Source organism: Rhinatrema bivittatum, unplaced genomic scaffold, assembly GCF_901001135.1.
Source record: "Rhinatrema bivittatum unplaced genomic scaffold, aRhiBiv1.1, whole genome shotgun sequence".
NCBI lineage: Eukaryota > Metazoa > Chordata > Amphibia > Gymnophiona > Rhinatrematidae > Rhinatrema > Rhinatrema bivittatum.
In genome coordinates, this window is record NW_021821539.1 from 24,585 (window position 1) to 37,128 (window position 12,544).

The 12,544-nt window shown below is 40.9% G+C and overlaps 1 protein-coding gene across 1 annotated transcript in view; it reads right to left on the minus strand.

The window, feature by feature from the left end:
- Positions 1–12,544, minus strand: part of LOC115082723 (probable palmitoyltransferase ZDHHC1) — a 48,086-nt gene that overhangs the window by 15,648 nt on the left and 19,894 nt on the right. Inside the window, exon 4 of the mRNA XM_029586913.1 lies at positions 6,286–6,444. Coding sequence (XP_029442773.1) covers positions 6,286–6,444 — 159 coding nt within the window. The remainder of the gene's footprint in view (positions 1–6,285; positions 6,445–12,544) is intronic.

A 12,544-nucleotide genomic window follows, 5' to 3' on the forward strand; every position in this document is an offset into this window, starting at 1 on the left:
GTTTGATAAAGTCCCTCATGAGAGGCTTCTAAGAAAACTAAAAAGTCATGGGATAGGAGGCGATGTCCTTTTGTGGATTACAAACTGGTTAAAAGACAGGAAACAGAGAGTAAGATTAAATGGTCAATTTTCTCAGTGGAAAAGGGTAAACAGTGGAGTGCCTCAGGGATCTGTATTTGGACTGGTGCTTTTCAATATATTTATAAATGATCTGGAAAGGAATACGACGAGTGATGTTATCAAATTTGCGGATGATACAAAATTATTCAGAGTAGTTAAATCACAAGAGGATTGTGATACATTACAGGAGGACCTTGCAAGACTGGAAGATTGGGCATCCAAATGGCAGATGAAATTTAATGTGGACAAGTACAAGGTTTTGCATATAGGGAAAAATAATCCTTGTTGTAGTTACATGATGTTAGGTTCCATATTAAGTGCTACCACCCAGGAAAAAGATCTAGGCATCATAGTGGATAATAGTTTTAAATCGGCTCAGTGTGCTGCAGCAGATGGATTCATGAAGGTTCTGGCAGTGGTGAATAGCTGGATTAGTTAAATTTGTTGGATAAATATTTTCATAACAATCTTTAAAGTGAGCCATCACTCTTACATAACCGGATACTGACTTGATAAGTATCACAATCAGATCTGCGGGTGTCTTAATTGCTCTTCCCCCTTCTACAACCTGTATACATAGAGCTGAAAGACTTTCCCCAAACAAAGACACAGAAGGGTATAATTTATTTTAAAAATGGCCTCTGTTGGAAACAGGATGCTGGGGTTGATGGACCCTTGGTCTGACCCAGCATGGCATGTTCTTAATGAGAACTGAGTATTACTATGACAAAGTATTGAAAACACTAATGACAGAAATTTATGATACGACATTAGTCATAAACTGTATAAAGAACAATGAGAAAATCGGGACCCGGGAGTGGGGATAGGGGAGGGTATGAGGCACAATCCTTTGCCCTATTTTTTTGTAAATTGAGAGATGCCATTGATTTGATGGGGGGGGGGGGGGGGCAGGCTTGACCCAACAGAGTCGAGCCTTGGAACCTGAAGTAAAAGGGAGGAGGGAGTCTGGTTAGGGTATTTAGGCCCTGTGATTTATTTTTTTTTTAATTTAAAGCACTACACCACACAAGGCCAGATAAAAACATAACTGGATATTCAAAAGAATATCCGGTTATATTTAAAATTATCAGGCTACCATTAGCCAAATAACTTTAAACAGGGATATTCAACGGGATGTTTATCCTACTGAACATCCAACGACATGTTATACAGCTAAGCTTAGCCGGATAACTTGTCCACTAAATGTCCTACTGAATATTGGCCTCTGACATTTCCTGTTTTGCTTGCAATTTCTCTTAAAAATGTATTAGTCTTTCTGATTGTTGTTGTACATTTGAGAGGTAATTTTGAAAGGAGTTACACGTGTAAATGTAACATATTGTCGTAGCAATTTTCAAAAACCATTTACTTGAGTAAAGTGCATGTGTGCAAGTAAATCCTATGGACAATTTAATGGCATATATTGTAGCAATTTTCAAAAGCCCACTTACACAGAAAAAGTTCATTTACATGTGTAAAACCCAATTTTAAGCATGTAAATACTTTTTAAAATCAGGTCCTAAACTAATGTTTTAGAGAATTATCTACAGAGATTCCTAAACCTCTTCCTTGAGTGATAACATCCAAACTAGAGTATGTTATTGTATATAAGAAAGTTTAAAATTTTTGCACACACATTTTATTTAAAATCAATTTCTTGTCCGCATAAATCCACTGATTCGTAGCAGACTACAAATCAACATACATATTAAAAACATAATAACAAAGAAATACAAAACAATAAAATAATTCAGAAACAAATACAACTTACAACAACAAATACAACATATACAACATTATTTGCCTGCCACATATCAAGTATTTCTTTAGTTTCCTGTCACATACCATCAAAGGCTGTTTTGAATAAATGCGTCTAAGGCTTTTTTTTTTTTTTTTTTTTTAAAGTTATGCTACACGGAATCTAGTGTAAATGCTCAGAAAGGAAGTTCCGTGTCTCTGGTGCTGCCACCAAAAAAGCTCTCTCTCTTTTAATTCTAAGTCACCCTACTTTAATAGAAGGTACTTCTAGGAGTTTCTTTTTCTCAGATCGTAGCGCTAGGTTAGGCCTATAGATTTGCAATGCAGAGTTGAACCATGGGATTGCATCTCAGATTTTATATGCCACAAAAAAAAAAATTAAAAATTTGACTGGGTACATGATCGAGAAGATTGACGGAGTCAGAGATGTTTTGTCTAATCTCACATGTCAGGCTTGCTGATACCCCTAATTCATTTTCTAAAAAGATGAATTTAAAATGGTGTTTTGAGAGAGATTTTTTGGAGCTCTTTTTGGTTTGAGACTTTATTAAATGCAATATGATTGTGATTTCAATATAGTAAGCTAGATTCAAAGGAGGTCAGAAGCTGTGTTGTAAAGCTTAGAATTTGGGAGGACAGAGAGCTCAGAGAGGATTTCAAAGGTTTATTTTTCTATGGCTCACTTGTAAAGCAACACAGTAAATACTATTTCAGAGATGAGGTCCATGAATGAAAACCCAGAAACTGTATTTTTGTCAAAGATTCAAGTCTAATGCAGCACTTATATTTCAAAGGTAAAATAGTGATAACTATACTGTGCCACATTTCCATGGGGCTGCAGAAGCACAGCTCCATCCTCAAGCACAACATACAATATAGTAACTAGTAAATTAGTCTTCTCATCTGAAGCTTGTTAATAAAAATGCACAATTTTTTTGTTTAAATGAATATTAAGCTAAATTTGTACTGCCTCATATTTCCAAACTTTGATAGAGCGCCCCAGAGGAGAAAAAAAAGTGTGATCCCTCTTACGAAAAGTTTGGGTTTAAAGGATAGGAATCAGAGATTAGAACCACATAGTTTTCCCAGTGGACAGAGGTGAACAGTGGAGCATCTCAGAGATCTGAACTGGGACCAGTACCTATTTATTCATGATCTGGAGAAGGGGGTGAGGTGATCCTGTTTGCAGATGATAACAATTTATTCAAAGTAAGCAGACTGTGAAGAAACGAAGGAGGATCTTGTGAAATTGGGTATCTAAATGGCATATGAAATCTAATGTGGACAAGCGCAAAGTAATGCACATAAGGAAAAAATAATCTCATGTATATGTACAGAATGATATGTTCCACATTAGGAGTTACTACTCAGGTAAGGATCTTGGAGTCATTGTGGACAGAATATTGAAACTTTCATCTCAGTATGCAGCAGTGGTTAAAAAAGCAAATAGAATGTTAAGAATTATTCAGAAAGGAATACAGAATAAAATTGAGAATATCAGTGGATCCATGATGCAAACACATCCTTGAGTACTGTGCAATTCTGGTTATCTCATCTCAGAAAATATATTGCAGAAATAGAAAAGGTATCAAGATAGGCAGCAAACAAGATATAGGACATGAAACAACTCCTGTATGAATACAAGCTTGATAGGTTAGCTTACAGAAGAGATGACTGAGAGGGGACAAAATGGAAGATTATAAAATCATGACTGGTTTGGAACAAGTAAATAAGGAATGGGTTTTTACCCTTGCAAATAATACTAGAACTAGAAGACACACCATGAAACTAGCTGATAGCGATTTAAAACAAATTTAAGAAAGTACTGTTTCAATCCATGCTATAATTAAGCTGGGGAATTTGTTGCTGTAGGATGTGGTCATGGAGTCAGGGCAAAATGTGTCCTGGTGGACCTTGAATTGAGGTATATGTAACACTTCCAGTCAGTATATGTAACACTTCCAGTCAGTCAGCCGTTAGACAGGTACACGGTCCTTCCCCTGAGGATCTGAATTGGTCCTTGGCAGGTCAAACGATTGCTAGAAACACTACAGTGTTTTGGAAATGGAAGGACTAGAGGGCAGAGATGAGTTGAGTCGCTGGACCCAGAGAGCCCCCTATATGCTCATACCTATGTATTTGTGTACTTGTTCTTCTAAGTAGAAGTGTACTATGGAAGTCTTGTTTAAAGTATTGTGAAGTTTGTTTAACTATGCCAAGTATGTAGAAGATTGATATAACTGGATTAACTGAACTGGATCTTGGACTGTGTTTGTATTATCCCCATGCTACATGTTTAGTCTTACCCTGCAGTCTGCTTAAATACTTTTGAATAAACTCCTGCATATACACTAAACTGGAATTGACTCAAATCTGCAAGAAGTCTTTGGTTTAAAATAGGTTTTGATGGGTTTCTGAAGGAATGCCTCTCTTTCTCCTGGGACCAAACAGGAAATGGCTCTCCCCATTAGGATCTGGCAACTACTTCTTACAATCAATCCACATTGCTCACTGTCACAGACAGGAAACTGAGCTCAGTGGACCACTGGTCTGATCCAGTATGGCATTTTTTGTGTCCTTATGGACTGAATGGGTACAGGAACTAAAAATTACTTTATTAGCCTTTCCAGAACAGATCAGACATAGAAACATAGAAACAGAAATGACGGCAGAAGAAGACCAAACGGCCCATCCAGTCTGCCCAGCAAGCTTTCGCACTTTTTTTTTTCTCATACTTATCTGTTACTCTTGGCTCTTACTAACCTTTTTTATTCTATTTCCCTTCCACCCCCGCCATTAATGTAGAGAGCAGTGATGGAACTGCATCTAAGTGAAATATCTAGCTTAATTAGTTAGGGCCATTAACTACCGCAATAAGCAAGCTACACCCATGCTTATGTTTATCCAGACTATGTAATTCAGTCCTTGTTGGTTGTTGCCTAAATTTAGATCCACTAATCTTCATTTCCCCCTGCCTTGAAGCAGAGAGCTATGCTGGATATGCGTGAAGTGTCACTTTCTCCCCTGCCATTGAAGCAGAGAGCTATGCTGGATATGCGTGAAGTATTAGTTTTCTTCTCCTCTGCCGTTGAAGCAGAGAGCTATGCTGGATATGCATGAAGTATCAGTTTTTCTTCTCCCCTGCCGTTGAAGCAGAGAGCTATGCTGGATATGCGTGAAGTGTCAGACTTTCTCCCCTGTCGTTGAAGCAGAGAGCTATGCTTTATATGCATTGAAAGTGAAGTATCAGGCTTATTTGACACATTAGAAGGGCAGCCTGAAGAAGCTTACACTACTCAAACTTTCTTCTTCCAGTACTGTCAATCTGGATACCTCCCTAAGCGTAAGAAGAATAACTTTTCCAATTATAATAGTAATGACATACCAGGTCATCCTTTAGCTCAGTGCTTCCCAACCTTTTCAAGCCAATGGCCCTCCTACATTGAGAACAATGTAGTGTGACACACCAACCTCCACGGAGCAGGCAGTGCAGACATGGCTAAAAGAAGAGCTAGGGAAGCACTGAAAGCCCCACCACTCTTTTTTCCAAAGTGTAAAACAAGGAAGTGGGGGTGGGAGCAGAAACACATATGACCACATCATGATGGCCTAGTTCCCTCTATATACAAGTACTGGATAAGGAAGAAATCAGTGTGAGGCAGGCAGTCGGCTCAGTTAGCTGCCCTGGCTGTACCAGAGCTTCTTCATCACTGCACTCCCAACACTCAGCGTGAGCCACATCCAGTGCTCTGTGCATGTTCTCCCTAGCTCACTCAGCAAAGGGACCGGACAGACGCTAGGCGGACTCAGAGGTGGTGGTGCTGGTGGCTCCTGACGGGAAAGATGAGTGAGTGTTGTGTGCAATGTGTGTGCTGCACAAAGTGGGGCCCAGCTATCAATGCCCTGCATCTGCCCATTAATTACCACACTCTGAGGCTAATGTTATAGCTAAGAAGAAGAGGTTCGCAGAAGGGAGTTCCTAATTATTTAAGAACTAATGCTGGTGTCTCTTGTTGTTGCAAGGTGCTAAGAGCAGAGACCAGGTGCTGGTCAGCATCTGAGCAGACTTTTCCATGGCAGACTGGTTGAGAAACATTGCATTAGCTAGACTTTACAAGATTTTTGGAGTGCTCAAGTCAGCATTCGGTCTTGTGCCTTGCAGTTTATCCAAGGCATATGATAAGGCCTGGAATGGTTCTACACATTACTCTAGTGATAATGCTAGTAGTGATGGCTATTGGGTTTGATTGGAAACTATACGGATAGAAGTTGGATCTGAGAAGTTATTATTACAAAGATAATCCTAGAGACTGTGACTGAAGGAAAATATATTGCAAGAAATGTGGGAGTTGAGAACTTTCTATATTAATAGTTTCTTCTAACAACAATGATTGAAGGAATACATACTGAGATAGATGTGGAAGCTTAGAAGTTGTCCTAAGAGCACTAATGTGAGCAGACCCAGAGTAGCAACCAGTGCAGCTAGGGCCAAAATTGCAGGAGCTTGTGTCTTGATGGGAGCTGCTGGCAGAAACACAAACCAGACATCTGTATGGTTCTTTAACACTGAAAAACAAAAACATAACAATGGAATGAAAGCACAGAAAGAACTGAGTAATGACACAAGCACAAATGCACTGCCTAACTATCCGAAGGAGAAAGAAAAGGCATGCAGTCTCAGAACAGTCCAGCCAGTGTTCAGGGTTTAAAAAATTCCTCCAGGACTTACTAGCCAAAGATGAAATGCTCCTAAAATAATGGTGGGACAGGTGGCAGGAGTACATAGTGAGCACATTTCTTTCCTGGTGAGTGCACTCCCTCCCCATCCCCATGCTCTCCCCTCCCCTTCCACTATTCACCTCTCTCAGGTGCAATCTTCTCTTTCTCTCTCTTTTTGCCCTCCTCCAATTCCCACCACCACACCCTCCCCCCCTTCCCTACTTTTTAAACCCTCTCAGCTCTCATCCTCCCACCTACCTATCCCCCTGAAAGCCCTCTTTTGTTCCTTCTCTCTCTCCTTACTGCCCCCACCCAAGCCCTTTCAGTCTTATCTCTCTCTCTGTACCTCCCAGCCATCTTCTAGTCCTCTCCCCCTCACCCCATCACTGCAGTCCCTTCTCTGTCCTCTAGGGCCCTGATAAGGGTCAAAGATACCACATCTGCCTCCTCCTCCTGCCAGGGCCTGATGAGGGCCAAAGACACCACTGCTTCAACCACAGAAAAAAAACAATCAACTCACCCAGGCAAGAAGAAATTAGATTTTTTCAACTCTGCAAAAGTTAACTACAAAACAACACAACATATCATGCTAAATATATTTTTAAACTATGGCACATACCTGTTTGAACATAATGAGCTACTTTAAGAACTTAATTGACCTCACAAAGTCACACTGTTTTCATTCAACCTTAAAAGAGAGAGAGATAGAGAAAGGGAGGGAGAGAGACTCTATAGAGAACAATATGTCACTCTACTATTTATACCACTGAAAGAGGGGGTACTTTTAACTCAGTATAGGGTAGGTTTGGGGGGGGGGGGGGGGGTTACATACACAGTAGGAGGTACGAACAGCAAAACTGACATCACTGAAGATTTTCTGCTGTTTGAATCGATGAAAGGTACAAGAGGAGTTGATTTGTACAATGCACTCTCCACTTAGCTTGATGAACTCTCTACCTAGCTTGTCTAAAGCTAGGTAGAGAGTGCACTGTACAAATCAGCTCCTCTTGTACCTTTCATCGATTCAAACAGCAGAAACTTATGTATTTACTTATTTAAAAGCTTTTCTATACTGCCTGTACAAGTTATGGCAGATCTAGGCGGTTTACAAGTAAAAATATTCATAAGCAATGTTAATAAAATAATTTGTACTATAAACACAAAATGAAAGAGATTAAAATTCAAAGAGAAAATAAACAAGAGAAATAAGACATTTCGTTACAACATAAATGTAGATGGAAAAGTCATCATGTTTATGAGTCTGGAAAAGCAAGTGAATAAAGGTTAAGTTTTGACAGCTTTTTTGGAGTCTTTTTTAGTTGTGAGTAAACGGATAGGATTTGGTAATGAGTTCCGGAGGATGGGGCCTACTAGAGAGAAAGCACATTTCCGAGTTAGGTCTAACCTGGCTGTTTTAATATTTGGTACTTGTAAGTAGTTTTTATCAATTGAACGTAGATGACGTGGAGGCTGGTAGAGACATAGAGAGGAACAGAACCAGATGGATGAAACATTGTGTGTTAAATTATAAATAATGGTAAGAATCTTGTATTGGATACGTTGGCGGATAGGTAACCAATGAAGTTGTTTCAAAATCTTCAGTGACGTCAACTTTACTGTTCATACCTCCTACTGTGTATTTAAAACCAGCCCTCTCCCAACCCCACCCCACCCCCCAAATCCCACACTGAGTTAAACATATCCCCTCTTACAGTGGTATAAATAGTAGAGCAAGATATTGTTCTCTCTCTCTTTGCCCAAACAGCACGTGCAAACAAAAACCTTTTTCCTGGTAACGTACAGCTAACGTGGGCACAACGCACAGAAAAAAAAGATGTAGCTTTTTCTGGCATCAAAACCTTTGTTGCTGTGCATTACTCTATCGCATTCCATGTTAGGAGCTGCTCATTACCATTAACGCTGCCCAAACTCCTCCCACTTGCGTAGCAAATGTCACATTTGCATATTAGCATGCATTGAGCAATTTAACGCTAAGGTTAGGATCTTAACTCTAGCATTAAGGCCCTAATGCAAAATGAGACCTTGTGAGACTGGAAAATTGGGCATCCAAATGGCAGATGAAATTTAATGTGGAAAAGTGCAAGGTGATGCATATAGGGAAAAATAACCCATGCTATAATTACACGATGTTGGGTTCCATATTAGGTGCTACAACCCAAGAAAGAGATCTAGGTGTCATAGTGGATAACACATTGAAATCGTCGGTTCAGTGTGCTGCGGCAGTCAAAAAAGCAAACAGAATGTTGGGAATTATTAGAAAAGGAATGATGAATAAAACGGAAAATGTCATAATGCCTCTGTATCGCTCCATGGTGAGACCGCACCTTGAATACTGTGTACAATTCTGGTCGCCGCATCTCAAAAAAGATATAATTGTGATGGAGAAGGTACAGAGAAGGGCTACCAAAATGATAAGGGGAATGGAACAACTCCCCTATGAGGAAAGACTAAAGAGATTAGGACTTTTCAGCTTGGAGAAGAGACGACTGAGGGGGGATATGATAGAGGTGTTTAAAATCATGAGAGGTCTAGAACGGGTAGATGTGAATCGGTTATTTACTCTTTCAGATAGTAGAAGGACTAGGGGACACTCCATGAAGTTAGCATGGGGCACATTTAAAACTAATCGGAGAAAGTTCTTTTTTACTCAACGCACAATTAAACTCTGGAATTTGTTGCCAGAGAATGTGGTTCGTGCAGGTAGTATAGCTGTGTTTAAAAAAGGATTGGATAAGTTCTTGGAGGAGAAGTCCATTACCTGCTATTAGGTTCACTTAGAGAATAGCCACTGCCATTAGCAATGGTTACATGGAATAGACTTAGTTTTTGGGTACTTGCCAGGTTCTTATGGCCTGGATTGGCCACTGTTGGAAACAGGATGCTGGGCTTGATGGACCCTTGGTCTGACCCAGTATGGCATTTTCTTATGTTCTTATGTTCTTATGAGAAATGACCCTGTAACACACGGCCATCCCTCTGAAGAGTAAGTATCCCTAAAAGTCAAATGCAGCCAGTGCCGGATTTAGCTATCAATCACCCCTAGAAATTGTTGGTACCATCCGACTCTTCTCCTTTGGACCTCTAATTTATCTATTTCACTTCAAGAACTGCTCCTCTACCCCTTCCTCTGACTCAGACATAATCACTTGCAGCAGATCCCTGCATAGCTGCACTAAGGTGGCTGGGAACAGGCAGATGTTTGGTCCCATAGTCTTATCAGTGAACAGTGTAGAAGGGGCCAAGACTTTGCCCTTCAAGCAGCAGGAGCCAGCAAGTCTTCAGTTCCATGGGCCTTTGGAGATCTAGGAACAGCGCAGAAGCCAACATGTTTTCTGCCCAACATGCTTCCCTCAGAAATGTGACTCCCTTGGGAAAAGTCTAGGGTGCCTGTGCAGAAGTTCATTTCTACATGTAGCTTCTGATCCTCAAACTATGTTATGAGAGCAGGCTAGAAATTATTTTAAATAATAACTATATGCTTCAGGGCAAGAAATATCTCTCTCCAAAGCCTTCATATTTTGATATCTGAGTAAGGGATATATTTATTTAGCATTTCTTTTATTCCGTTAATATCTATACATGCTCAAAGCTGAATATAACACATTCATAAAATACATACAAAACAATAAGAACATAAGAAAATGCCATACTGGGTCAGACCAAGGGTCCATCAAGCCCAGCATCCTGTTTCCAAAAGTGGCCAATCCAATCCAATAAATCACATATCAATAAAATTAAACACAAGTTTAAAACAGACATTTAATTAAAAGCCTCCTGAAAACATAGTGCCTTAAATATTTTGCTGGTAAAATATTCCACAACGGTATGCAAAAGTTTAGGCATCTTTGGTCAAACTATATGTTTCAAGTGATATCTAAGGGGTAGATTTTCAGACCGCGCGAATAGGCGTACTTTTGCTGGCGCATCAGGCGCAAGCAAAAGTACGCGGGATTTTAGTGGATACGCGCGTAGCCGTGCGTATCCACTAAAATCCTGGATCGGCGCGCGCCGAGCCGCGCAGCCTACCCCCGTTCCCTCCGAGGCCGCTCCGAAATCAGAGCAGCCTCGGAGGAAATCCTCTAACGCCCTCCCCTCACCTTCCCCTCCCTTCCTCTACCTAACCCACCCGCCCGGCCCTGTCTAAACCCCCTCCTTACCTTTGTTGGGGGATTTACGCCTCCCGGAGGGAGGCGTAAATCCCCACGCGCCAGCGGGCCGCTAGCGCGCCGGGATGCAACCTGGGGGCGGGTCTGGAGGGCGCGGCCACGCCCCCGGACCTCCCCGGGCCCGCCCCCAAAACGCTGCCGACACGCCCCCAAAACGCCGCGCGACTCGGGCCCGCCTCCCCGACACGCCCCCGACACGCCCCCCTCGGAAAACCCCGGGACTTACGCGAGTCCCGGGGTCTGCGCGCGCCGGTAGGCCTATTGAATATAGGCGCACCGGCGAGCAGGGCTCTGAAAATCCGCCCCTAAGTGAACAGAAGCTGACACAGCCTCTACTCATATGGTAAAAGCCAAACATGACAGCTTTCTGCAATTTTTTTTTAATAAAATCTTTTTATTGAAATTTTCCATAGTATCATGATACAGAGAATATCAGTTGAAAAAATCTTTCCCTCAACTTATATTTTCCCACTTTGTATTATCAGCATCCAAGTTAGCATTCAGGTTTCAAATAAGTCATCCCAAACTTATTCATCACTAAATTGTAATTGTTGTTGTTGAATGTCTTTTGAAAGATTTTGTATAAATGGTTTCTATATTTCACTAAAGCTCAAATATGACTTCACCTTCTTCAGACAGATTGGAATCCCATATAAAACTAGTCCAAGTCTCCTTATCCAGCCGGTTAAGCAGAATACATCTTTTGCCAATCAAACACAACTTCACCAGAAGTCTATGGGATTTACTCACAAAACATTCTCTGACAAATATCCAGTTACACAAAATGATCTTCACAATCACGATTGCCAGTTCATGAATTACCGGTACATCATTCCAAACTATCACAATCCTATAAACAATGTATCAACATAGTATCCTTCTCAACATTTTATGGTTAAATGTTTTTTTATTGATTTTGAATAGCAGTGAATAATACAACCTTGGGGAGGGTGGGTTCCTGAACTCTCCCCAAACCTTAACGTTCAGTAAGACAAACAACATCAACAGAGTATACCCATCCCTTCCCACTCCCCTTCCCCAAAACCCCACAGAAGGCAAGTAGGTGTGTTACAAACCATAAGGTAATAAATCCGTCCAATACATTCCATTCTATAATACCAAGAGATTAATCATTGAGTACAAGACTACGTATGCGATGTGGGAGTGACTGAAGGTAGGACTGCCAAATATTAAGAAAGCGCAGTCTATAACGTGGCGAGTGGCGAGAAGCCAGGCATTCCATTGACATCATCGTATATAGACTGTTTCTCCAAGCCCAGAAGGATGGGACCTCAGAGGAATGCCAAACTGAGAGAATTATCTTTTTTCCGACAAGACAAGCTTTATGCAGAAACATGAGCGAACCAGGATATCGAATCCAAATGGGGGATACACACCCAAACAGCAGCCATAATGGTTGCATCTATTCCCGACATAAGCACAAGTGGAAGACAGAAATAACCCTATGCAAAATTCTTTAGTTCACGAAGTGTCACAATTTCAGTAATCAATCATCATCAAATTAAAAACTTAGCCTGTTGCTAAATTTTTGTTCAATGTGAACCGAGGTGATGTTTTGTAACGTGCCGCGGTATATAAAAATCCTTTAAATAAATAAATAAATACATAAAATCACTGACCCCTACCTCTGCTTTCTGACTGAGGCAGTGGGCTTCAGTTCTCCAGAAGTCACTCAGGTAGCCTACACTGGGAGCTCAGCTGCATGGGTGTGTGCAGGCACTTCAGATCCTACGATGGGC